General features: G+C 36.0%; 1 protein-coding gene across 7 annotated transcripts in view; it reads left to right on the forward strand.

Annotated features, from left to right (window-relative positions):
• Positions 1–26,776, forward strand: part of BRWD3 (bromodomain and WD repeat domain containing 3) — a 192,385-nt gene that overhangs the window by 79,167 nt on the left and 86,442 nt on the right. For 4 of the 7 annotated variants that reach the window (XM_081808590.1, XM_081808591.1, XM_081808589.1 and 1 more), the window contains 7 exons: positions 9,434–9,472; positions 14,146–14,186; positions 16,828–16,932; positions 17,951–18,104; positions 22,008–22,142; positions 23,173–23,301; positions 24,212–24,437. In XM_081808590.1, the coding sequence (XP_081664716.1) occupies positions 9,434–9,472; positions 14,146–14,186; positions 16,828–16,932; positions 17,951–18,104; positions 22,008–22,142; positions 23,173–23,301; positions 24,212–24,437 (829 nt within the window). The remainder of the gene's footprint in view (positions 1–9,433; positions 9,473–14,145; positions 14,187–16,827; positions 16,933–17,950; positions 18,105–22,007; positions 22,143–23,172; positions 23,302–24,211; positions 24,438–26,776) is intronic. The other 3 variants (XM_006726913.3, XM_081808588.1, XM_081808592.1) reach the window with 1 other exon arrangement.

The raw sequence follows: 26,776 nt of genomic DNA on the forward strand, positions 1-26,776 counted from the left end.
GTTAATTTATATGTCTCTAGGAATGCATCTGTTTCTTCCAGATTGCCTAATTTGTTGGCATATAGTTCCTCATAATATGTTCTTATGATTGTTTGTATTTATTTGGTTTTGGTTGTGATCTCTCCTCTTTCATTTATGATTTTGTTGATTTGGGTCCTTTCTCTTTTCTTTTTGATAAGTCTGGCCAGGGGTTTATCAATCTTATTGATTCTTTCAAAGAACCAGCTCCTAGTTTTGTTGATCTGTTCTACTGTTCTTTTGGTTTCTATTTCATTAATTTCTGCTCTAATCTTTGTTAATTCTCTTCTGCTGGGTTTAAGCTTTATTTGCTGTTCTTTCTCCAGCTCCTTTAGGTGTCAGGGGAGGTTGTGCATTTGAGACCTTTCTTGTTTCTTGAGAAAGGCTTGTATTGCTATATACTTCCCTCTTAAGACCGCTTTTGCTGCATCCCAAAGGTTTTGAAGAGTTGTGTTTTTATTTTCATTTGTTTCCATGAATTTTTTTTTAATTCTTCTTTAATTTCCTGGTTGACCCATTCATTCTTTAATAGGATGCTTTTTAACCTCCATGTATTTGAGTTCTTTCCAAATTTCCTCTTGTGATTGTGTTCCAGTTTCAAAGCACTGTGGTCTGAAAATATGCAGGGAATGATCCCAATCTTTTGGTACCAGTTGAGACCTGATTTGTGACCCAGTATGTGATCTATTCTGGAGAATGTTCCATGTGCACTAGAGAAGAATGTGTATTCTGTTGCTTTGGGATGGAATGTTCTGAATATATCCGTGAAGTACATCTGGTCCTGTGTGTCAAACAAAGCCCTTATTTCCTTGTTGATCTTCTGCTTAGATGATCTGTCCATTGCAGTGAGGGGTTGTTAAAATCCCCTACTATTATTTTATTATTATCGATGTGTTTCTTTGATTTTATTATTAATTGGGTTATATAATTGGCTGCTCCCATGTTAGGCACATAAATATTTACAATTGTTAGATCTTCTTGTTGAATAGACCCTTTAATTATGATATAGTGTCCTTTCTCATCTCTTATTACAATCTTTGGTTTAAAATCTAATTTGTCTGATAGAAGGATGGCCACTCCTCTTTTCTTTGATGTCCATTAGCATGATAAATGTTTTTCCACCCCCTCACTTTAAATCTGAAGGTATGTTTCAGTCTAAAATGGGTCTCTTACAGACAGCATATCAATGGGTCTTGCTTTTTTATCCAATCTGAAACCCTGTGTCTTTTGAATGGGGCATTTAGCCCATTTGCATTCAGAGTAACTACTGAAAGATATGAATTTAGTGACATTGTATTACCTATAAAGTGACTGTTACTGTTTATTGTCTGTTTCTTTCTGGTCCATGTTAGTTTTGTGCTTTCTCTTTGCTTAGAGGATCCCTTTCAATATTTCTTGTAGGGCTGGTTTTGTGTTTGCAAATTCTTTTAGTTTCTGTTTGTTCTGGAAGCTTTTTATCACTCCTATTTTGAATGATATCCTAGCTGGATAAAGTATTTTTGGCTGCATATTTTTCTCATTTAGCACCCTGAATATATCATGCCAGTCCTTTCTGGCCTCCTAGGTCTCTGTGGGTAGGTCTGCTGCCACTGTAATGTTTGTACCCTTGTAGGTTACAGACCTTTTGTCCCTGGCTGCTTTTATGATTTTCCTTTTGTCTCTGAGATTTTTAAGTTTCACTAGTATATGTTGGGGTGTTGACCTATTTTTATTGATTCTGAGGGGGGTTTACTATGCCTCTTGGAGTTAGATGCCTGTTTTCTTCCCCAGATTAGGGAAGTTCTCTGCTCTTATGTCCTCTAATATACGTTCTGCCCCCCTCTCTGTTTCCTCTTCTTCTGGGATCCCAGTTATTCTAATATTTTTTCACCTTATGGTATTGCTTATTTTTTTTAAAGACTATTTATTTGAAAGAGAGTGAAATGGAGAGAGATCACAGAGTGAGAGAGAGAAACAGACTCGCCATTGAGCAGGGAACCCAATGTGGGGTTTGATCCCAGGACCCTGAGATCATGACCTGAGCCAAGCCGAAGCAGTCTCCACACCAACTGAGCCACCCAGGCGCCCCTCCTTATGGTATCACTTATGGCTCGAATTCTCCATTTGTAATCCAGTAGTTGTTTATCTCTTTTTCTCAGCTTCTTTATTCTCCATCATTTTGTCTTCTATATCACTAATTCCCTCTTTTGCCTCATTTATGCTAGAAGTTAGAGCCTCCATTTTTGATTGCATCTTATTAATAGCCTTTTTAGTTTTGACATGGTTAGATTTTAGTTCTTTTATTTCTCCAGAAAGGGATTCTGAAGTGTGTTTTATGCTTTTTTTCAAGCCCAGCTACTATCTTTATAATCATTATTCTGAACTCTAGTTCTGACATCTTACTTACCTCCATCCTGACTAGGTCCCTGGCAGTCAGTACTGCCTGTTTTCTTTTTTGAGGTTAGTTTTTTCGTTTTGTCATTCATTCTGTCCAGAGGAGAATAGATGAACAAGAGAACAAAATACTGAAATGGTAACAACAACCCCAGAAAAACATGCACTAAACAAATCAGAAGAGACCTGAAACCAGGAGAAAAAAAAAAAAAAGAATAAAAAGAGAATATAATCAGACAGGTGAATAGAATAGAGCAATACACTGGGTTCTTTTGTGTGTTTTGATCTTTTTTTAGAAAATTAGATCCCAAAATTGTCATGAAAGAAAACATATATGCACAAAAATAAAATTAAATCCAATGAAAAGATAGAATGTAACTATAAATATGGAAATTAAAAGACAAGAAAAAAGCAAAAGAGGAAAAAGAAAACAATAACAGAAAAAAAAAATAGAAGGGCGATAGACAGATGAACAGGACAAAGCAATACAGTATCTCCTGAGTGTGTTTTGGTCAATTTGTTAGAAGAAACTACATCTCAAAATTGTAAAGAAAGAAAAACTTATGTATACAAAAATAAAATTAAATACATTGAAAGGATAGAATGTAACTGTAAAGATGAAAATTAAAAAATACTTTAACAAAACAAAAAAAGAAAAAGAAAACGATGAAAAAAACAAAACAGAAGAAGAAAAAAACAAAAAAGAGAAAATGATCAGACAGATGAATAAAACAGAGCCATACATTAGATTTTGTGTGTATTTTGGTCTGTTAGAAGAAACTGCATTCCAAAATTGTAAGGAAAGAAAAACTTATGTATATACAAAAATAAGATTAAGTCCAATGAAGGGATAAGATATAACTGTAAAAATTATAATCAAAAAAGATTTTAAAAAGGAGTTACTAAAATAAGGAATTGGTTGACAAACAGAAGAAAAACAGTTAAAAAATTAAAGTTGAAAAACTAAAGAATCATGGGAAAAATAGCCATGAATTCTATGTGCTGTATTCCTCTAGTGCTGGAGTTTTGTTTTGCAGTTCTCATTGATTGGTAAACTTGGTCTTGGCTGGATGTTCTTGCTGATTTCCTGGGGGAGGGGCCTTTTGCATTGATTGTCATATGTATTTGCTCCAGGTGGAATTGTACTGCCTTGCCAGGGGGCCAGGCTAAGTAATCTGCTCTGGTTTGCTCTAAGTGGCTTTTGTTCCTTGAAGGCTTTCCCCTGCAGCTTTAGAGGATGAGAATGAAAATGGTGGCCTCCTAGTCTCCAGCCCTAGAACCTAATGCTTGGGGCTTCACTCTTCCGTGCACCCTCAGGGAAAAGCGATCACTCCTGTCTCCCAGGTGTCTGTCCACACTCAGTGTTCACTCAGGCTGTGACTGAGCATTTCTATCTCAGGCAAGCCACCTCATTTGGAGTCTCCAAACCCTGCAGATTCCTGCCGCATGCTCCCACACTGCTCCTCCCGGGGGAGGAAGGGGTGTTTCACTGGTTCTGCCACATGTTGGGCCCCTGCTCAGAGAGCAGTCTCCTGACTGCTATATTTCGAGGTTTATGGCTATCCTGAGTTGGGAGCCCACTCCTGGGCTCACTCTTTGCAGCTGGCTTCTTTGCTCTGATGCCTGGGAGCTCTACCACACTCAGGCACCCCTGGTCTTCCTGTGAACCTGAAGATCCTGAGACCATACTGTCCCATCTAGGGATCCACCCCCACTTAGCAACCTAAGCGATGTCCCTCACCAGAGCAGACCTAAAAGTTCTGATTTTTGCTCCGCTGCTATATCACTTGCTGGTAGCTGGCTGATGGAAGCTCCCTCCCCCCGTGGTCTGTCTTCCCATATATCACCTCGGATTCACTTCTCCACATCTTCTACCTGGCAGAAAGTGGTCGCTTTTCTATTTGTAGAGTTGCAGCTATTCTTTTCTTAGATCTCTGGTTGAGTTCACAGGTGTTCAGAATGATTTGATAGCTATCTAGCTGAATTCCTGGGACCAGACTAAATTTCGGTCTCCTACTTCTCTGCCATCTTGGACTCAGAAATGGATAAGTTCTTAAAACATACAGTTTTCTAAGACTGAATGATAAAGAAATAAAAAATACTGTATTGATGGATTCCTAGAAAGCAGACTGAATCAGTAATCAAAAACCATCCAACATACAAAAGTCCAGAACCAGATGGCTTCACTGAATAGTGCTAAACATTGAAAGATTTAATCACTGTCCCCAGACTCTTCCTAAAAATTAAGGGAATGCTTCCAAACTCATTTTGCAAGGTCAGTGTCTGATATAAAAACCAGACAAGGACACTAAAAATGAGGAAATTACAGGCCAATATCCCTAATATATAAAGATGCAAAAATCTTCAACAAAATATTAGAGAACTGAATTCAACAATGCATTCAAAGGATCATACTCCATGATCAGGTGGGGATTACTAGAGGCAAGAATGATTCAACATCTGCAATTAAATCAACATGATACACCACATTAGCAAAATGAAGGATAAAAGTCATATTATCATCTCAATAGATGCAGAATAAGTATTTGACAATATTCCACATTCATTTATGATAAAATCTCAAAGTGTTATAGAAGGAATGTATCTGAATATAACAAAGTTCATTTATGACAAATCCATGGCTAACATCATACTCAATGGTGAAAAGGTGAAAGCTTTTCTCTAAGATCAGGAACAAGACAAAGATGTCCATTTTTGCCACTTTATTCAACATAGTATTGGAACTCCTAGCCACAATAATTAGCCATGTAAAAGAAATAAAGGGCATCCAGTTTGGAAAAGAAGAAGTAAAACTGTAACTATTTGAAATAACATAATTCTATATATAGAAAACCCTAAAGATTCCACTAAAAAAATTGTTAGAACTCATAAATGTATTCAGTAAAGTTGCAGGATAGAAAATCAATATACAGAAGTCTTTTGTGTTTCTATACACTGAGAACGGACTATCAGAAAAAAATATACTAAAAAAACAGTCCCATTTATATTTGCTTCTAAAGAATAACATACCTAGGAGTAAATTTAACCAAGGAAATGTAGATCTGCACACTGAAAATCAAAACTGATGAAAGAAATTGAAGACAAATAAATGGAAAGATATTCCATGCTCCTGAATTGGAAGAGTTAATATCATGTCCAGGCTGGCTGCCCAAAGTAATCTAGAGATTACATGCAATCTCCATCAAAGTCCCAGTGGCAATTTTTAGAACTGGAACAGATATGTCTAAAATTTGTAAAAATCACAAAAGATCACAAATAGCCAAAGCAAACTTGGAAAGGAGGACAAAGCTGGAGGCATCACCCTTCCTGATTTGAAACTATACTACAAAGTTCTAGTAATCAAAACAGTATGGTATTAGCAATAAAACAGACAAATAGATTAATGGAACAGAATAAAGAACCCAGAAATAAACCCACACGTACATGGTCAATTAATTTACGGTGAAGGAGCCAAGAATATACAATGGGGAAATGGTAGTTTCTTCAATAAGTAGTGTTGGGAAAACTGGACAGCCACATGCAAAAGAGTGAAACTATGGACCACTATTTTACACAATACACCAAAATTAACTCAAAAGTAAGACCTACCTGAGTATAGGACCTGAAATCAAAATTCTAGAAGAAAACAGGCAGTTATCAGTTTGTAACCCTCTCAGGAGCTTATTGAGTATAATCTGAAACTGGCCACTGTACTCAGATGACAAGTAAGATGCAGGCCACTCCAGGTTGGTAGGTGACAGTTTTAATAACTAAAAGGAAATTATATATAAGGCATGTCTTAGGTGGCAGCAAGACAAATGGATACCCATGGCCACCCACCAAATCTTAAAAGTTTAACAAGAGGCCTTAACTGGGTCCAGTCAAGTATACTGTGCAGGTGTTCTTAGCACTACATCATTATCTCAAGGCTTTGCCTTTGGAGCAGCCTCTGGGAACAAGAAAGGCAAGAGGAACGCACATTCCAAGGGAGGAGGTAACAAGCCTTTGATTGCCTGGTGTCAAGCTCACAGGTCAACTGGTGGTCACATCTTTTCAATGACCTTCCCCAACATTCCACCCCTCATGACTGGCTTTTATAATCTCATGTGCCCCCTTCTGAAATGGGCTCTAAGTGTTCAGCAAGGGGTTTTATTAGCATGTAGGTGGCTCCTTTTTTTTTTTTTTTTTTAAAGATTTTATTTATTTATTTGAGAGAGAGAATGAGAGAGAGAGAACACATGAGAGGGGATAGGGTCAGAGGACGAAGCAGACTCCCTGCCGAGCAGGGAGCCCGATGCGGGACTCGATCCCGGGACTCCAGGATCATGACCTGAGCCGAAGGCAGTCGCTTAACCAACTGAGCCACCCAGGCACCCGGAGGTGGCTCCTTTGATGACTGTCTGGCTACACTGGAGTCTAATGCCACAGCAGCAATACAGGTGCATATAAAAGGAAACAGATTAAATAAGACAATGATTACAAAATCAATGACAACTTTTTTTTATATGATCCCTTGATCTGAGCCACTGATTTATTAAGTCTCCTAAGCTGGGGATTGGATTACTCAGGGCATTCCGTTGTATTTCATGTGATTTAATAAAGATGACACATTAGCAGATTCACTGGGGGTGATCACACAACATTGTGTTTGGATAGTGGCACAGGTACCGCCTTATGAGGCAGTAATAATGTCTAAGGCCATTTTATTTTGGAGTACAGCTTTATAAGTAATGAGTACAGCTTATCAGAGACATTTCAGTGTTCAGTAAGGACAGGTTTTATTGCTATCATTCAATGCTTGCTGAGTGAATTTATTAAGGGCTTCACATTTGCTATTAATGTCTTCTAAATCTAAGCCAATGGAGGGAAAAAGGACAGTGGCAAAATGGTCTTATCAGTGGAAAAACCAAACATTTCCCCTGACTTTGAGGAGAGGGAGGTTAGCACCTTTAGAAACTTGACCTGGTTGTACATACCATACATGTTGGTCGGGGGGGCAGCACTGTCAGGTGTAAAGAGATGAACTGGGGACAGGATATGTCATTACCAGGGCCCCCGTTTTCTCCATTCTTTCAGTGGTGCATGCTTCATTTCAGTTATAGTGCATTTTAACAGTCCCAGCGTGCAGCAGGACAAGGGGATATTAGTGAAGATTGAGTGGTTCTTCACCCAGGGGTGTGAAGGAATTCACCTGTCTCAGTGGGATATTGCATTGTAAATTCTAGTAGATAATTCTTTTTTAAAGAATGATGGGGCTTGGTGTTTTCCACAGCATAGTGTGTTGATCCACTGTGAGATTTTGGACAATGGCTGTTTCCAGAAACTTCTATATCTTTACAGTATTGGGTGCCTGGGCAGGGATCCCTAGTCTGGCATATGGGGCAATAGGCCCTACTCTTTGGTCATTTAAATATGTTAAAGCCTAGGACAGTACTTTTGTCCAGTTGGCCAAGGTGGTTTTGCCTGTTAAGTGTTTAATATGCTGTTTTAATATCCATTTTCCTTTCTACCAATCCTGCTGCTTGTGGGTTATAGGAGAGATGGAACCTTTATTTAATGTCACATTTTTTTTAAAGATTTTATTTATTTATTTGACAGAGAGAGACACAGCGAGAGAGGGAACACAAGCAGGGGGGAGTCGGAGAGGGAGAAGCAGGCCTCCCGCTGAGCAGGGAGCCCGATGCGGGACTTGATCCCAGGACCCTGGGATCATGACCTGAGCCGAAGGCAGATACTTAACTACAGAGCCACCCAGGCGCCCCTTAATGTCACATTTTATTGTTCAGTCTTGCACATCATGGCCTTTGAAATGTGACCTCTGATAACTATGTTTTTGATGAGGGTATTCATATATGGTACTCAGTTTCTTAATCCCCTAATGATGACAGCCTGGTTTGCAGGGTGGCAGGGAAAAGTGTGGGTTAGAACAGATGCAGTGTCTACATAAACCAAGGCATATTTAGAACACTCACTTAGAGGAGGTCAATATAATCAATTTGCCAATTTCTCATGGGTTGGGAACTCCAGTGGATGGCCTGATTCTTTTGGCAGTTGCCTTTGGTGGTGTTTAGGACACACAACATGCTGTTATTACTTTAAGTCAGTGTACTCTGAGGGCAGTCCAACATCCTTGACAATATGCCATCCTACTTGGGCATTGTGGGGGCCACTCTTTATATGCACCCAATCTGCCTAAACTACTGACAGGTCAGTAGCTAGGGCTCATTCCCAAGGTAGGGCACCAGCTTCCTGATTGCTAGGGGGGTGTCAGTGTCTTAAGAACTGGGACATGAAAAACAGTGAGAAACACTTTAGGCTCTTGCAGGTGGACCCAAATGTCATATTATATATATCTTGACCCCACAAGGACTTTTTAATGATCAGCTTCCCATTACTCAAGCCATAAATTTAATCCCTTAGAATAGTCTAATTATCAGTACAAAGGGTTAATGGCCAGGGCTCCTGAGTGATCAGCAGCCAGACCACTATGAGCTCAGTACTCTAGTTGCTGTACTGGCTGCTGTGTGAGAAGTTTTACCTGGAGTAGCACTGTGTACATTGCTAGGAGCTCTTGCTCTATGTGGATATATTGGGGTTTTGCCCCCTTCAGAGCTGGAACCAAAATCCCAGGAGCATTCTCCCCTTTTGTTATCTCTGCCGTACTGTCTGACCCATATCTTTTGGAGTCATAGACACATCAAACTCAAATGGTAGCCCTACTTAGGAGATGCTCAGAGCTTTAATCTGTTTTATTAGTATTTTTGCCTTCTCAAAGGCAGCATGCTGCTATTGTCCCCAGTCTCTTTACCAGGGAGCATAAGGAATGGGAGTGCTGTGCCAGGTGGAGATTAAAAGTCTTCCATAACCCCAAAATCCCTATAAAGGACCGCACCTCTTTCCCATTCTTAAGAGGTTGGATAGGCTTGCACCTTTTCAGTTACAGCTTTATGAGTCTTAGCTGACCAGATGACACCTAAAACCTTATAGCAGTGTCTAGGCCTTGAATTTTCTTTGGGTTCATTGCCCATCTTCTTCCTCACAGATGTTCCTGAGCAAAGCCTGCAGGTGTCCTGCAGCAGAGGTAAATCTTTACATGTTAACATTGTATTATCAATGTGTAATGGGCCCATTTTGCTGATGTGGGGAAGGAGAACAGGGATAGGTCCCCAGCTACCATTGTATGACATATTGTGGGGCTATGCACGTAGCCTTGGGGGACCACTTGAAAGGTTCATTATTATCTCTCCAAGAAGAAAGCAATTTAATCTTAGTTATCAGAAACCTGTCAAAGTCATTTCCATGAGTGTTCTTAAAGATGAAGCACTGTTGTAGGGACTCTTTTTGCAAAGCATCAGAGCAAAACAATAACTACAAATGAGAGAAGACTTAAAAATGGTCATTTGATTTGATGAGAGTTCATTATGATGCAATGGACAAGAGAAGTATAGCTGTATTCTTAAAAGATCCCCTGCCTTTTTCTGGCAATGTTTTGGTTATCTCCAGGGGTATTTATATTTCAAAGATATGATAAGATTTATAAACTTCAGGGGACAGAGAAAGATGTAAGTTTTCTCCTAGGAGTTTTGGGGTAACTGCTATTTAAAATTAGAGGTCAGAAGGTATGGGACATTTTGTCTGTTTCCTCATCAATTACCACAGCATCCCCCTCTTGATTTTCATTTTCTCCAAGATTCCACCTCTTAGCATCCTAATCAGGCTTTCTCATAAGTTCTCATATCTTAATACATGACAGCTTGTATCTTCCTTGCTTTGCAAAACAGGACACTAAGGTCTCCAATTTATTAGTTTGCTCTTCCATCTTGTCTGCCAGCCCCAGAGGTAGCAGAGTAGTGGACACTCACATATCCTTTTCTAAACTCAGCTCTTTCTAACTTGAGCTTTAGCTTCTAGTTGGGCATCAGTGGCCAGCTGAACTACCCACAGTAGAAGCCCACTATGGCAACCATGTTTCCCTTCTCTGCCTCAGTGTGGTATGTGCCTTTCCTCCAACAAGTACATTAGATTGGCTGGCATTTTCTGGGTGTCCCCATATTCATGTAGTAGTCCATAAGCATCTAACATACCTGCCACCCTTCCTTACACAGAAGTTGATGGCTAATTTGGGATTTCTCCTGTGGATGCCTCATTCCCAAGGCCCATTTCTTTGGTCTCTGGGCTAGCTCACCAAATGTCAATGTACAGCCCCCTTGGGATCTTCTTGGATATAATCTGAAACTGGCCCATGTACCCAGAGGGCAAGGAAAGACCAAAGAAAGAGGTAGGCCATTCTGGGTTGGTAGGTGGCAGTTTTAATAAGCAAAGGGAATTTACACATGAAGTTTGTTTTGGGTGGCAGCAAGATGAATGGATCTTGGTGCCTGCCCACCAAATCTTAAAAGTTTATAAAGAAGCCTTAACTGAGTTCATTCAAGTATACTGTGCAGGTGTTCTCAACACCACATCATTGTCTCAAGGCTATGTCCTTAGAGCAGCCTCTGGGAGCGGGAAAGGCAAGTGGAACCCATATACCAAGGATAGGGAAGAGGGTAAGGAGCTTCTGATTTCCTGGGGTCCAGCTCACAGGTCGCCTGGCAGTCACATCTTTTTCATGACTTTCCCCAGCAGTGGTAAGGTCCTTGACATTGGTCTTAGTGATTTTTTTTTTTTTTAAATCTGACTCTAAATGTAAGGGAGACAAAAGCAAAAATGAACAAATGGGACTACTTCTTAGTAAAAGGCTACTGCACAGTGAAGGAAAACATCAATAAAACAAAAAAGCAACCTAGTAGATGGGAAAGGATATTTCTAAGTAATATATCCATTAAGGGGTTAATATCCAAAATATATAAAGGATTCATATAACTTAACAACAAAAAGACAGCCCAATTAAAAATGGGTAGAGGAACTAAATAGACATTTTTTTTTTCCCTAAAGAGGATATACTGATGGCCAACAGGCACATGAAAACATGTTCAACATCACTAATTATCAGGGAAATGCAAATGAAAACCACAATGTGATATCACCTCATACCTATTAGAATGGCTGTTATCAAAAAGGCAAGAAATAACAAGTGTTGGAGAAGATGTGGAGAAAAGGATACTCTTGTACACTATTGGTGGGAATGTAAATGTAAATTGGTGTAGCCACTATGGAAAGCAGTATGGAGATTTGTCAAAAAATTAAAAATAGAACAACCATAGGATCCAGATATTCCACTTCTGAGTATTTATTGATGAATACAAAAACACTAATTCAAGTAGATATATGCACCCCTATGTTCATTGCAGCAGTATTTATAGTAGCCAGAATATGGAAACAACCTAAGTGTCTATCCATGGATGAATGGATAAAGATGTGGTACACACACACGCACACACACACACTGGAATACTACTCAGCCACACATAGGGAAATCTTGCCATTTGTGACAATACAGATGGACCTTGAGGGTATTGTGCTAAGCGAAAAATCTGATGGAAAAAGGCAAATAACATGATTTCACTATGTGTGGATTCTAAAATAACAAAACAAATGAACAAATCAAACCAAACAAAAACAAACTCATAGATACACAGATCCGTGATTACCAGAGGGGAAAGGGTGTTGGGGGATGGGTGAGAGGGCTTATTTGTATGGTGATGGATGGTAATTAGACTTGCAGTGGTTATCACTTTATAGTATATACAAATATCCAATTATAATATTGTACAGCTGAAACTTATATAATGCTATATGCCTATTTTACCTCAATAAATAATAAAAGACATGTTAAGTATATCTTGAGAAAAAATAATTTGCTAATTTAGCTTGTTGATTTTAGTTTGATTATTTTCAGAATGCCATCACGGACTCCTAAAATCTAATCCTACTCAGTTATCAATAACAACAGGGAACAGCTTTATACCTGGGTGACAGCCATTGGTGGCTGGCCATTGGTGACTGGACCTTTTCTTCAAAGCTATTTCTACTTTTTTTTTTTTAGGAAGCTTGGAGCCAGTAATTTTTTTTTTTCATATCCCTGTGAACCTTTCATCTCTTTCTCCTCTTCCTTTCCTTACCTTTTTCTAGATAATTATTTACTATGGTGTATGGGAGTACTTGTTTTTCAGCTCACTATACATCTCATATACCTTATTGTCAAAGCTGTATAGTCAGCAATTGAAAACACTCAGCTTTGCAAGTCTTAAGATTACTGTTTTTAGTACTGTTGACCTCTCATTTGGAATAGTATTAGTGCACATCAATAAAATACACACAGTTTCCCTGAATCATGACTATTAGAAAAAGATACTTTGTGAGTTACAAAATCAATCATGTTCCTGAAATTTGTACTAAAAGAGACCTGTTAGAAACCTTCTCCTTGAGCTTTTGGAAACAGCCTCCTGATTTTGTCCCGTCCCATAAGCATAATTGAACAGTTACTTATGAATCATTACTGAACCAAGCTGAGCTCTCACCTTGCTGTTACTTATTCCTAGATACTAAAATCCTGGAATATTATTTAAATTGTGAAAGAGAAAAACTTAGGAAATATATAAAGATCTCAGTCTGAGACTATCCAGTGGGAGAAATCCATTTGTACTAGAGTATGCAAAGGAGGCATCTTTACAATTACCACCCAAGCAGGGTATGTATACAAGTGCAGTCAAGTTTATTGAGAGCTGAGTGAGGAGGTAGTAGAAACAACGGGCAAGAATTGAATGGGGGAAAGATGAAGAAAAATTGATTTTATTAGAGTTTTGTGCGTTTTTTTGCCAGGGGTCCAGCTAAGGGACCCCTGGCAAAAAGAAGAAAGTCAAATAACCTAATTATTCCCTGTTGAAGTCAGTGGCTACTGTTAGTTATCGAAAATAAGGTGTACTTTCAGAACATCTAAAACCAGTTATTGCAACTGGCAGTGAGAATCCAGAATCTGTCCGATAAATACTATAGTGAAATCATGGAGCAGTATGAATATAACTCTGAACATATGAAGACAGTTTAATAATGATTTTTTAAAATTGAAAAATAATTGAAATAAATAAAATGAAAAATAAATATAAAGATATTTAGTATTTAAGCTTTTTATTAAAAATTCAAATGCAGTTCAGTAACTGAGTATTTTGTGAAAATATGTACAACATTTGAGGGTACATTTTAGCTTTATTATCAAGGAATAAAGAGAACAAAAATGCATATTCTGGCTTATACTTTAATCTTCTCATCACTATAATACACATTATATTTGTAAAAGTATAGTTTAATCATTATAAAAGAAGATTCAAAGAGAAGTATCTAAACTATTGTACCTAAAGACAGATGAATCTGTCTTTGTAAAATAAATAATCCGTGTGAGAGGCTGGAAATGATTGATTTATTTTCTGAAATTAAAAAAAATTAATTGGGAAATTTAGTTCAACTGCTATTAAATCTGTTACTTTAGGGTTGAATTTTAGGTTAGTGTGCTGTCTTATCATGGGGGACATAAAACTAGTATCTATTCAAAACTGTCTCTTGAGATTATGATTTAGAAACAGGTTTGCTTATGTCTGGTTTGTTTCAAATTACTGCTAATAAGTATTCTTCCTCAGTTAATGCATTGTTTCAGCCTTCATTAATTTTTTAAAGAAAATTGGAGTTTTTTCCAAGAAAATTATAACATTAAAAAGTCTACTCCATGATGCTTTTGCATGTGAATTTGAAGGGAAGAGTACTTTATTTGTTTTACAAATAAATTAACTCTAACCAAAATTCTGTTGTTTTATGTCTTAGGACAAAGTTGTTGCTGTTCAGTTCTGTAACAATGGAGACAGGTAACTATGTAGTACATATCTGTGTAAACAGATGTTTGACATATTTTACTTCTATTCCTTCAGAAGTAGCTCCTTCTACTGTAGTACTTTATTTCTGTTCAGTTTCTTAAGCTGAAAGCCCTTGTCTATTTCTGATGACATCCTTACCCCATCTCTTTTAAACTCCATCTCTACTACTCCAAGTAGTAGCCATACTTTATCAGTTCTTCCTTTCTGAGTGATTTCTTTTTTGTTTATTTTGTTTTTCCATTTCTATTATCACTCACTTTAGCCAAGGATTCTATTTTTTGACCCATTACCTTCAGTTTTCTTCTCCTTTCTAAATATATCCTGTCCATTTCTGCCAGATCCACATTGCTCTGTTCAGAAAACTTTAGTGTTTCCTCTTTGTCTATAGAATAGAATTCAAATGTCTTAGCCTTGAATTCAGAACTTTCTATAACTTAACTTAGACCTACATTCTTTTCTCATTTACTATTCCCCATATAAATCATTATATTTAGCCTAATTGACTTAATCATTGCTCCTGTTACATCCATATATCTATATTTTTTCTCTCATTCATTGCTTTGCTTATACTTTACCTCACACCATTCTTGCTCAAAAATATCACCCCTACTCCCCCCTCACTCCTTCTGTTTTCCTCCTACAGCCTTCCTCTCCCTTTCGCTCTCCTTCACTCTATTTTTCTTTTCCCTCCAGTCCCTTTCTCTTATTTTCTAAGTCCTGTCTTCCCATGTTCTACCTGAAGCCTTTTCTGACTGCTCCAGATTTTAGCCATATTGTCTTCCTCTGAACATCTGTATTACTTATTGTCTCTCCTACTCATATGATACATATTTCCTATGTCTGTAAACTCAGACATTATATGTAGGTATTTGTGTACCCTCTCAAATGTTTGATCCCAAAAGGATGATAATCTTTTGCCCTGGTCTAAAAATTGACCTAAAAATAGATTTAAAAATGTAGCCACTTAACATAAATGTGTATCCATATATTTCTAGAAGGACTTTATGTGGGTGACCATGTTTTAATTTAATTTAATTTAATTTTTTTGACCATGTTTTATTTTTAAATATTTTTCAGACAGTGGGTGATTGCTATGATGAATTTGTTCATCTTTATTAAATGCAAGAGTAAATAATGATGGTCCACATAGAGTGAAGTTTATATTAGGAGTGAGAAAACCTTCAGATAATTTTTTGAGGTTGATTTATTGCACTATACTGAGTTATACACTTGAAGGTTTGTACAGCTATGATTCTTTCATGCTAGAGGAATCTGAAGTTTTTAATTCCTTGCCTTTTCCCTAAAGGAGAAACATTATTTTATCTTCATTAGTTATGTGGACAATAAACAAAGGATGTCCAATTTTACTAATAGTTAAAGATGCAGTTTAGAATAAAAGTAACATTTTTTTTTCTTTCAGAGTGACAAGATAATGAAGAATGTTAGCACCCAGTATTGCCAAGGGTTTAGGGAAAACGGGCACTCACTCTCCCACAACTTTTGAAGAGACTGTAAAGTGTTAAAAAACTTTTCAGGGAAATTATTCATCAAAAACTTTAAAAATGTGCTGACCATTTGACTCAGCAAAGATATGTATAAGGTTGTACAACGATATGTATAGAGATACTCATCACAACATTATTTATAATGGTGAAGAATGGAAATAGTATAAATATTTATCATTAGGGAGTTGATTAAATAAATTTTGATTCATCCAAATAGTTGAATACTTACTAAAAGTGACAATAGTTTTATTTATAAACCTAGAGTTATATCTGTAAAATAACCTTTAGGGGAAAACACAAAACATTATATGTAGTACAATTCTGTTTCCTGTAGGGGGAAATATATAAGTGTATATGTATGTCTTTAATAAAGTCTGGTGGAATAGAAATGAAAGTATGAACAGTGATAAAATTATGGGTGAATGAATGTATTTTTGTAAGTTTTATTGAGATATAATGCACATAACATAACTTCTCTGTTTTTTAGTGTATTCATGGGGTTGTGCAACCTTTACCACAGTTTTAGAACATTTTTAGCACCCCAAAAAGAATTTCCATACCCTTTAGCTATCACTCCCCAATATGTTTACACCCCCACCCTTAACTCTGGGCAACCTTTAATCTAGTTTTTATCTTTATAGATTTGCCTGTTCTGGAAATTTTATATAAATTGAATTATACAATATGTGGTTTTTTGTGACCGACTTCTTTCACTAAGCGTAATGTTTTCAAGATTTAGTCATGTTGCAGCATGTATCATTATTTCTTTTTATTGCTGAATAATATTTGTATGGATACCATAATTTGTTTATCCCTTTATTAGTTGATGGACATTTGGAATGTTACCACTTTTTGGCTTGTGAGGAATAATGCCATGGATATTCATGTACAAGTTTTTCTGTGGACTTAATGTTTCATTTCTCTTGGATTTATACCTGGGAGTAGAATTGTTGAGTTATATGGTGACTGTTTATCATTTTGAGGCACTGCCAAACTGTGTTCCAAAATGTATAATTTTCATTACCCCCAGTAGCATATGGGGATGAACATATTACTTTCATAATTAGAAAAAAAGTGATTTATATTTTGGAAAAAGTAATAAGGATATTTTAACTGTTTCTTTGCAGTTTAAGATTTGTTAGTGGAAGTCGAGATGGAACAGCAAGAATTTGGCAATATCAGCAACAAGAATGGAAGAGTATAGTGCTAGATATGGCTACTAAAATGACTGGGTAAGATTGGATGTTAGTATAGTATCTTCTGATTTACTGAATTATATTTCATAATGAAAATATCTTTTTAGATTAGTAAATAGTTTGGAGGTCATTGGTAGACCTGAAGTTTGTGTCTCTATTTAGTCTCTAAGTAAATTGCCTTTTGCTGTTGATTGACAGACTGGACGATAGAAACATTGCTGAGTCATTCAAAATTCTGGTCTCTTGTGACCCAAAGATCTCTACTCTGCTAATGCCCACAGAGTTATTTTCTGCCTTAGTTTTCTATAGGTCATTTTTAATATCTATCTATACTACTTTCTACTTTGAGGGTTGTCCCTATTAAATGTCATCATAAGTTTAACTATTTCTCTGTCTTACTGATGTTACCTTTATAATGTTTCATATTGTTAGCATTCCTACTCAACATTATAAGTTCACTTAATCAGCATTCTGTTTCATCGTCTTCCCTGTTGATTGGAAGATACATAATTACATCTTTAGGACATTACAGTTTCTATAGGGTAAGGCCCTGACATTAATTATCTTCCTAATAACAATATAGAACTGACATTGTAGTCCTAGCCAGCTATTCATATCATATTCAACTAAAAGTTAATGAATTTCTTGCTGTTCTTTTATAAGACCTATTAGTTTCAAAATTTATTATTTAAGGGAGTAAAGTGACCATTATATGTTTTCTTCATATTTTCTGGTAGCCAACATGACCTTGTATTTTATTTTTCAAGGGATTCGTAGATTTTTTTCTAGTTTCACCTTTTTTTTTGTTCTTGTGTAACTAACTACAAAATTTTGTCATTTTGTGCCTTTTGTCTTCCTAAAATAAGCTTATGGGTCTTGCCCTACTTAGGTACTTTTAATATTTTATTTTGTGAGTACTTAAAAGTATAGTTTAGGATTTTTTTATCTAAAAATTTATAAGCTACTGGAGAGATTTTTTTTCATAATTTTCTATTTTAGATGTACCTTTGTTAATAATTTACAATGTATGAATACTGCAAATTATTTTATTTAGGAATAATTTGCCATCTGGAGAAGACAAGGTCACTAAACTTAAGGTGACTATGGTGGCCTGGGATCGCTATGACACCACAGTTATTACTGCAGTGAACAATTTTCTTTTGAAAGTATGGAATTCTCTTACAGGGCAACTTCTTCATACTTTATCTGTAAGTATTTTTGGAATAATTAAAATGATCAAAAAGGGTGTTTTTCCAGAAGACAGGAAATTTAAATTTTAGTTTACTTTCTGTGACTTACTGTCTCTTGGAGAAGTAAATATTTCAGTCACCTTTGTTGACATATCTGCAAAATGAAGATGGCACATGGTATAGCTGCTAAAAGCAGGTATGAAAACATTTCAAGGTCCTTTTGAGGTCTGATAATTACTTATTTTGTTAAATGCAGTCAAGGATATATAAGTTATTTTGTTTTTAGCATGAGTTGGGATTTTTGTTATTGTTTTAGGGGTAGAGCTAACTTTATTTTGACAAGGGTATCCTTTATATTCTACTTTCAGGGATTCATTTATGTATGCAAGAAGTAGAGGTAAGAGGAAAAAGTAGGCGAAAAAGGTGGCTTTTCTTCTTTTTTGTTGTAGTAAAAGGTGTAATATTTGTGGCATGAAAAACTGATAGGATTAACAGCAGAAGTCACATAGGTGGCATTGTTTGTTGGTTTAGCATGTACACTTCAGGTTAAATGCCACCTAAAAGCCTTATTTCCTATCTGCTTCAGTTATCAGTTCCTAAATACTTTAAGGACAGGGCCAAGTGATTGCCATATGGTTTACAAAGTATTAAGTGATAAGGACTAGAATCCAGTTCTCATGACTCAATTTACTTTGTAGTATACCATAGTATCCATCCTTATTTAACTCCTTTGTAAGATAATCTTATTTATAACCTCTGAGATTTCTAAAGATTTGTTTAATTTTGGAAGGAATTCCATATACCTCCCAATTCTTGTTCCTAAATAAAACCCTGACACTGTGTTAGTGGAGTTTTAGATTCTTTTTTTTTTTTTTAATCTGCTTAGCCAATTCTTTATCCCCTTCTGCCTTTCCCTATTCCCCAATGTAAGTTTCTGTTAATATGTATAGAAAAATCTATACTATTTGCTTGATTCTTTATTAGGAGGTGTTTGTCTACATGGCATGCTCCAAGAGAAATATAATATGAGCCACATATGTAATATTAATTTTTCTAGTAGCCACAACAGAAAAAGTAAAGCACAACAGGTGAAATTAATTTTAATAATATATTTCATTTAACCCAGTATATCCAAAATAGTAGTATTTCAACATGTAACTAATATGAAAATTATTAATTTTAACTATTTCATATTTTTAAAATACTAAATCTTTGAAATCTAGTGTGTATTTTACACTTACACAACATCTCAATTTGGACTAGCCGCATTTCAAATGCTTAATAGCCATATGTAGCTATTAAATACAGTATTAGACAGCACAAGTCTATATATCTAAAAATCACAGTTTCAAAGTTCATGTCATAGCCACTGGTTTTATAGATCTGTGTAAAATTCTGTCCTAACAAGTACCTTAATTTAGAATTCTGTTTAGTGGTACTCTTCCCATGGGTTGATTAATGGGTCATCTTTTTCAGTGAATTTTACTGAAAAAATTTTAGAACAGACTATTTTTATTTTTAGACCTTGTTAACAGTCAAATCTACTTAGTTTTGATATTTATCTTTTCTGTGTTAACAATTTGTTTATTGGGGTCTTAGTGTGGTGTAAAGTTCTTCCACTCAGCAAATACTTACTGAGCATCTACTGTGTGCCAGCAACTGAGTTAGATGTTAGGAATAAATAGTAAATTAGAGAGTCCCCATCATCCTGGGATTTACAGCCTATTAAGAAAAAAATTAAAAAAAAAACCCACACAAAATAAATAAATGGTCAGAAGAAAGAAGTGGAAAATACAATGCAAGTTTCTAATAGGGTGACCAAACCTGGTCTAAACCTATTTGACCCTGGTCAAAATAGGGTCAGAGAAGATTCCTAAGGAAGTTAAATTTGGAATAAGATTTGAAAGATAGATAGAAATTACCCACGTCTCAGCCTAAATGTCACCTCCTTGACAAGGCCTTTCCTGATCAAACAATCTAGAGTAGCCTTCCAGTCTTTATCTTATTCTATCACCTTGCTTTCTTTTCATCATAGTGTTTATCACTACCTGGTATTTTCTTGTTTGTTTATTTTCTGTCTCAATATGGTAGGATATCGATAAATATTTGATAAATTACATATGTGAGAGAGTTGGGAGGTCCTTACAGGAAGAGGGAAAAGCACATCAAAGGTCTTCAGGTAGAAGGGAGTTGAAAGAAAGCCAATTTTTGGCTAGAGCACAGAGAACAAAGAGTGTCACCAGATAGGTTTGGAGAAATGGAGAGACGCCAGACCATTCAGGGTCTTATAGGATCTATCCTAGACCAACAGTAAACCATTAAAAGATTTAAATGCTAAGAAATGACATGTGAATTTTGCTTTTGAAGAATACCATATAATTCTGGCAACAGAATAGAGAGAATTGGAATGAAGATAAGAGTGACTCTGGTATAATGTAGGAGTCTATGGTAGGATGGGCCATGATGATAATTTGGATTTGTGTGGCAGTGATGAAAATAGAGGTGTGCTTAATAAATAAAAATAAGGCAGATGATACATCTTAAGACATTACTGAATTTGGTTAGGTTTTGTTCCCTATGATCCAGTGACTATGTCCTATCCTATGACATGTGACCAACAAATAAAATCCCCTATTTAAAAGCCTCTCTTTTCCAGTGTACACTGAAATAGTTGTATCATTATCATTTGAGTTTAACAAAGTAGTTTTATTGTTTACTCATTAGGAACCTGAGAAAGTATTTGTTATATGCTATATTTAGCATATAACAAAGAAGTAATTTTTTTAGTGGTCACTGGGAAGAGTCTTGGTAAACTTTCAGTTGTAAGAGTATTTATTGCAATGGGATTTTACCTACACATTTTGAGCCAGTGTGCAGTTATTTTTTAATAAGTTATATTTTTGTACATAAAGGTAACATGGTAGGGTGCTCTATTCCATTTTTTATACAATGATTTAGGATAAAATGCACTTTTTAGGGTCATAAGATGTGATGATTTCTAAAAACTCCTGATGTGTAATATGCTGATGTGTTCCTAAGTGAAATGCAACTTCAGGATGTCATGCATGCTTTTCTAAGACTTGGAGCCTATCGTTAATCATGTATTCTCCCTAACAGTGACCTGAATCAAGTGTTGGCAAACTATTTCTTTAAGAGGCCAGATAGTATTTTAGGCTTTGCAGGCCACATATAGTCTCTGTTGCATATTCTTTGTTTTTCTGAAGCCTTTTAATGTAAAAACCATTCTTAGCTCACAGGCTCTATGTACAAAAATGTCTGGGAGCTAGATTTGGCCTGAAGCCTATAGTTGCAGACTCCTGATCTAAGGTCTCTATATACTGATATCGGTAAGGGAAACATATATAGAGAGCATTGGTTTTCAAACTTTTTTAGCAACAAACCCATTTTTCAGATAGCATATTAAATGAAACCTTCAACTGTAAAGTAGATAAAGGGCAGAGCCACTATGCTTTTTTATTTGAATGTACTGTGGGGCCTTCCAAAATCTAATTTGAATACTAGGGATAGAGAGTGCTGGATAAAGAACAATGAAGGTTTGTGTGTTATCTCTGTGGCAGAATTGGGTGTTAATGAAAGATTCTGTTTGTCCCATTTTCTGTGGGTCTTAAATAGCAGAGTCATAGAAATACAAATTATATTTCAGGGGCCTGGTTAATGAGCTGTAATTCTTTGGGACTACACTTTAAACACCTTCCTTGGTCTTCTGTATTGAATACTTTTTGAAATCAGCACCTAAACATATAAGGAACTCTAATTGAACTATTTCTTTTAGTGTCCATGTAGTAAATGCTGTGGTGTACATCATCTGCGTGGGATTAATAGCACACTCCTGAGATCTTTTGGCCAAATAAACCAAATACTTGGTGTTGCTTTTCATTTTTAATATTGATTTTATCACAGGGACATGATGATGAAGTATTTGTTTTGGAAGCACATCCATTTGATCAAAGGATCATACTTTCAGCGGGTCATGATGGGAACATTTTTATTTGGGACCTTGACCGGGGAACCAAAATTCGGAATTATTTTAACATGGTAAGAAAAATCTGTGTTTAGTTCATATTAAAACAGACATCTCTTATATGACAACTTGGTAATTAAAGTATACTTAGTGCCAAGGAACCTTTGTCATCTGTGTTTAAATCCATACAATAACTTAGAGAATGTCTCAAGACCTGAGAGTAAGGCCAATCAAGAATTACACCTTTTAGAGTGACTCTGTTATCATGGCATTAGCATTTTCCAAATTCTTGTCCCCAGCTCTAAATTCTAGAAACTCAAATTTAATAAGCTTTTGGAGGTAACAGTAACCAAACTCACAAAAAGGTTAATGTTTAAACAATAATCGTAATGTATGAATCATAACAGTGACTGTATTGTATCTGCTTCTGGTAAACTCCATGTGGCTTAGTTAGTAATCAGGAAGTTGTTTGGCAAACATGGAATTGGAGGTATAGATACTCTTAAGATACATTTCATACAAACCATGGGAAAATCTGGTGAGCTACCTCTTTTTCCAGTAGAACACCCTCCTGTGGTAATGGGAATACTCACATACTCCATATTTAGTGTTAGTTCTGAGGAAACATTTCTAAATTGTCAACCTTTGAGCTTCCTTTTATAGGCTTTGTAAGTTCGAGAGTGTTAATATCCTCTGTCTTTTGTTAGTAAAATTGATTTATGTGTTTTATTTTAGGAAGGTTATTTTAAGGTTTGCTTGCATTATAATTTAAGGTGTGAAGATATTATCTTGATTTTGCTGAGATAGCACTTTTGTCATTTTGGTCGTGTTTAGGTCTTTTTTTATTCTCAGTCACTCATTTAGTACTTCTTGAGATACAACATTGCTAGTAATGGTTGATACCATCCATCTATTGCATTTTGATTCTTCCTAATTTCTTTCAGAGCTTTACTGTTTCAGTAGGGTTCTGGCAACAGAAGCCAGAGAGTACATTGGAATGTAGATGCATCACAGAATCCAAGATATTAGGAAGCAGAATCTATTGCCTACTTACTTGAAAATTACCTCTTAAAGATGACTTAAAGTGACTCCTCTAAATTTCAGATTGAAGGCCAAGGCCATGGTGCAGTGTTTGATTGTAAATTTTCACCAGATGGAAACCATTTTGCCTGCACAGACTCTCATGGGCATTTGCTGCTTTTTGGTTTTGGATGCAGTAAATACTATGAAAAGGTTAGTCTGTTTGATTTTTGTTATAGACTATAATTTTGGATTGTATCATTCATAAATTTTATTTGAAGTCTTCCAGTTAATAAGGGTCATTGAGTGTCAATAGATATAAAATAACAAAGTCACCTTTCTTGACAAAAGTTTTCATCACTGCCAGAACATAGACTTGGCAGTTTGAATCACTATTAAGATATAGGGTGATGTAGATAAAAAATTCATTAGGAAATCCTTTTGCTTAGAACATATTCTCCGTACTGCCCTTCAGGTATAATGGAGAACAACTTTACCAGATTGCATCCTCTAACTTATCATAAATTAGAAATAAACAGCTGGTGACCAAATGTTAATTTTCTTGCTTGGCCACTTTACCTATTATCCATCTTGTTAAAATACTTTGGAAGCTAGCTTAAATGGTTCTTTATATTTTATTAGCTATGAATTTGAAATAGATTATGGATTCTTAGAATTGGAAGAGAACTCAGAATCATTGAATTTAGCTCAATACCTATCATCTTTGAGTATTTTTTATGTATTTGGTATTTACTTGCTTTGCCATTTATATTATACTCCCATCTATCCTTATTTGAATAGAAATAAGCAATAAAAATAGCTAGAAATGTTTGTATGTTTACAACTTAAGTAAAAATACCTAACTTTATCTACTGTGGCATTGCTCTCCTTCATATGCTAATTAGAGAAATATGATCTAGGACCAGAAAGTAATACAGATTATAGAATTTTGTGGAGAAGAGATAAGATTACTATTTAAGTGATTCATTTCTACCTAGAGGGAACATAAAGCAGTAGAGGGCTATAAGAGTATGTAAAAAGTGTCTGATTTGAAAAATGCATTCTCTCTAGGAATAAAATTTAATTCCCTATGCATGTTAAATACTTAAAACCTGTCATAAAGATTCCAGATCAGATGTTCTTCCACACGGATTATCGACCTCTTATCCGTGATGCCAACAACTATGTACTGGATGAACAAACCCAACAAGCTCCTCACCTCATGCCTCCCCCATTCTTGGTGGATGTTGATGGCAATCCTCATCCTACAAAATTCCAAAGACTAGTACCAGGACGGGAAAATTGTAAAGATGAACAACTTATACCACAGCTGGGATATGTGGCTAATGGTATGTTATCTCAAAACATTTTGCAAAATGTTATACTTGCTGCTGTTCTCTTTATATGTCCCTTGCTAAACTCTGTAGTAGGTTATACCATATTTTACCTAACACTTCTATTAATTTTCAGTTGCATAGTACTTACCAGAGTAGTTTTACATTTTTATATCACTTAAACACAGATAAATGGATTAGGACAACAAGCATATTCTCAAGCAGAGAATGTCTTGACCTGCTTCCTTAGAACCCTGAACATTAAATGTACTAACTTTAGTGTGTCAAGCTTTTCTCACTGCTGAAATTCCACTGCTATTATTATTGGTTTTTTGATTTGACAGTCCATAATTAATGGACCGAAGATGAGGAAATTTCAAAAACCAAAAACTGGGAAATGGCCATTTACCCATTCTCTTGTGTGAAATGCAAAGAATTATTTAGTGTTTAAATAACAGTCAGTCCTGGAGGATATAAAGGAAGCAGTGATGAGCATGATGCATGATGTAAGGATACTAGAATAAGACACTGAAAAATACTATTCCCTGTCAAAGCAACTCTTCTTTTTCAAATTTTAATTCCAGTATGGTTAATATGCAGTGTTATATCTGTTTCAGGCATACTATATACTATATAGTGATTCAAGAATTCCATGTATCACCCCGTGCTCATCACAACAAGTGCACATTTTAATCCCTATCACCTATTTGACCCATGCCCCACCTACCTCCCCCTACTAACCATCAGTTTGTTCTCTATAGTTAAGAGACTATTTCCTGGCTTGTCTCTCTCTCTTTTATTTTCCTTTGCTCATTTGTTTTGTTTCTTAAATTCCACATATGAATGAAGTAATACAGTATTTATCTTTCTCCAACTGACTTATTTCAATTAACATTACACTCTCTAGCTCTATCCCTGTCATCGCAAATGGCAAGATTTCATCCTTTTTTTATGCCTGAATAATATTCCATTGTGTATTTGTGTGTGTGTGTGTATACATACTATATCTTCTTCATTCATTAATCTATTGATGGACACTTGGGCTGCTTCTGTATTTTGGCTATTGTAAATAATGCTGCTATAAACTTAGGGGTACATTTATCCTTTTGAATTGACGTTTTGTATTTTTTGGGTGAATACCCAGTAGTGTGGTTATTGGATCTTAGGGTACCTCTATTTTTAACTTTTTTTTTAAGATTTATTTATTTGAGAGAGAGCAAGTGCAGGGAGGGGCAGAGGGAGAGAGAGAGGGAATTTCAGGCAGACTCCCCGCTGAGAACAGAGCCCGACACCAGACTTTTACCTCACAATCCTGAGATCATGACCTGAGCTGAAATCAAGAGTCAGACACTTAACTGACTGTGTCACTCAGGCGCCCCACTATTTTTAACTTTCTGAGGAACCTCCATACTGTTTCCACAGTAGCTGCACAGTTTGCATTCCCACCAACAGTGCAAAAGGGATCCTTTTTCTCCACATCCTCACCAACACTTGATGTTTCTTGTGTTTTTTATTTTAGACAAGTGTGAGGTGGTATCTCATTGTAGTTTGGATTTGCATTTCCCTGATGATGAGTGATGTTGAGCATCTTTTCATGTGTCTGTTGGCCATTTGGATGTCTTATTTGGAGAAATATTTATTTCTTCAGCCCATCTTTTAATTGGATTATTTGGTTTTTGGGTGTTGATTTATGTAAGTTCTTTATATATTTTAGATACTAACACTTTATTGGATATGTCCTTGGCAAATATCTTCTCCCATTCAGTAGCATAGCATTTAGTTTTGTTGATTGCTTCCTTTGCTGTGCAGAAGCTTTTTATTTTGATGCAGTACCAATAGTTTATTTGGCTTTTATTTCCCTTGCCACAGGAGACATATCTACAAAAATGTTGCTATGACTGATATCAGAGAAATTATTGCCTATACTCTCCTCTAGGATTTTTATGGTTTCAGAACTCACATTTAGATCTTTTAAAAAATTTTTTAAAGATTTATTTATTTATGAGAGAGAGAGAGTGGGGAGAGGGGCAGAGGGAGAAAGATAATTCTCAAGCAGACTCTCCACTGAGCATGGAGCCCAACTCGGGGGCTCAGTCCTAGGACCCTGATCATGACCTGAGCCAAAATCAAGAGTCAGCTGCTTAACAGACTGAGCCACCCAGGCGCCCCAGTATAGACATTTTTAAATATTTGTTCCTCAATCCATAAGCATGGATGTCTTTCCATTTCTTGGTGTCATCTTCAATTTCTGTCATCAGTGTTTTATAGTTTTCAGAAGATAGGTCTTTCACCTCTTTGGTTATAGGTTTATTCCTAGGTAATATTATTTTTGATATAATTTCAAATGTGATTGT

Source organism: Leptonychotes weddellii, chromosome X (assembly GCF_054177405.1).
Source record: "Leptonychotes weddellii isolate Sample4059 chromosome X, ASM5417740v2, whole genome shotgun sequence".
NCBI lineage: Eukaryota > Metazoa > Chordata > Mammalia > Carnivora > Phocidae > Leptonychotes > Leptonychotes weddellii.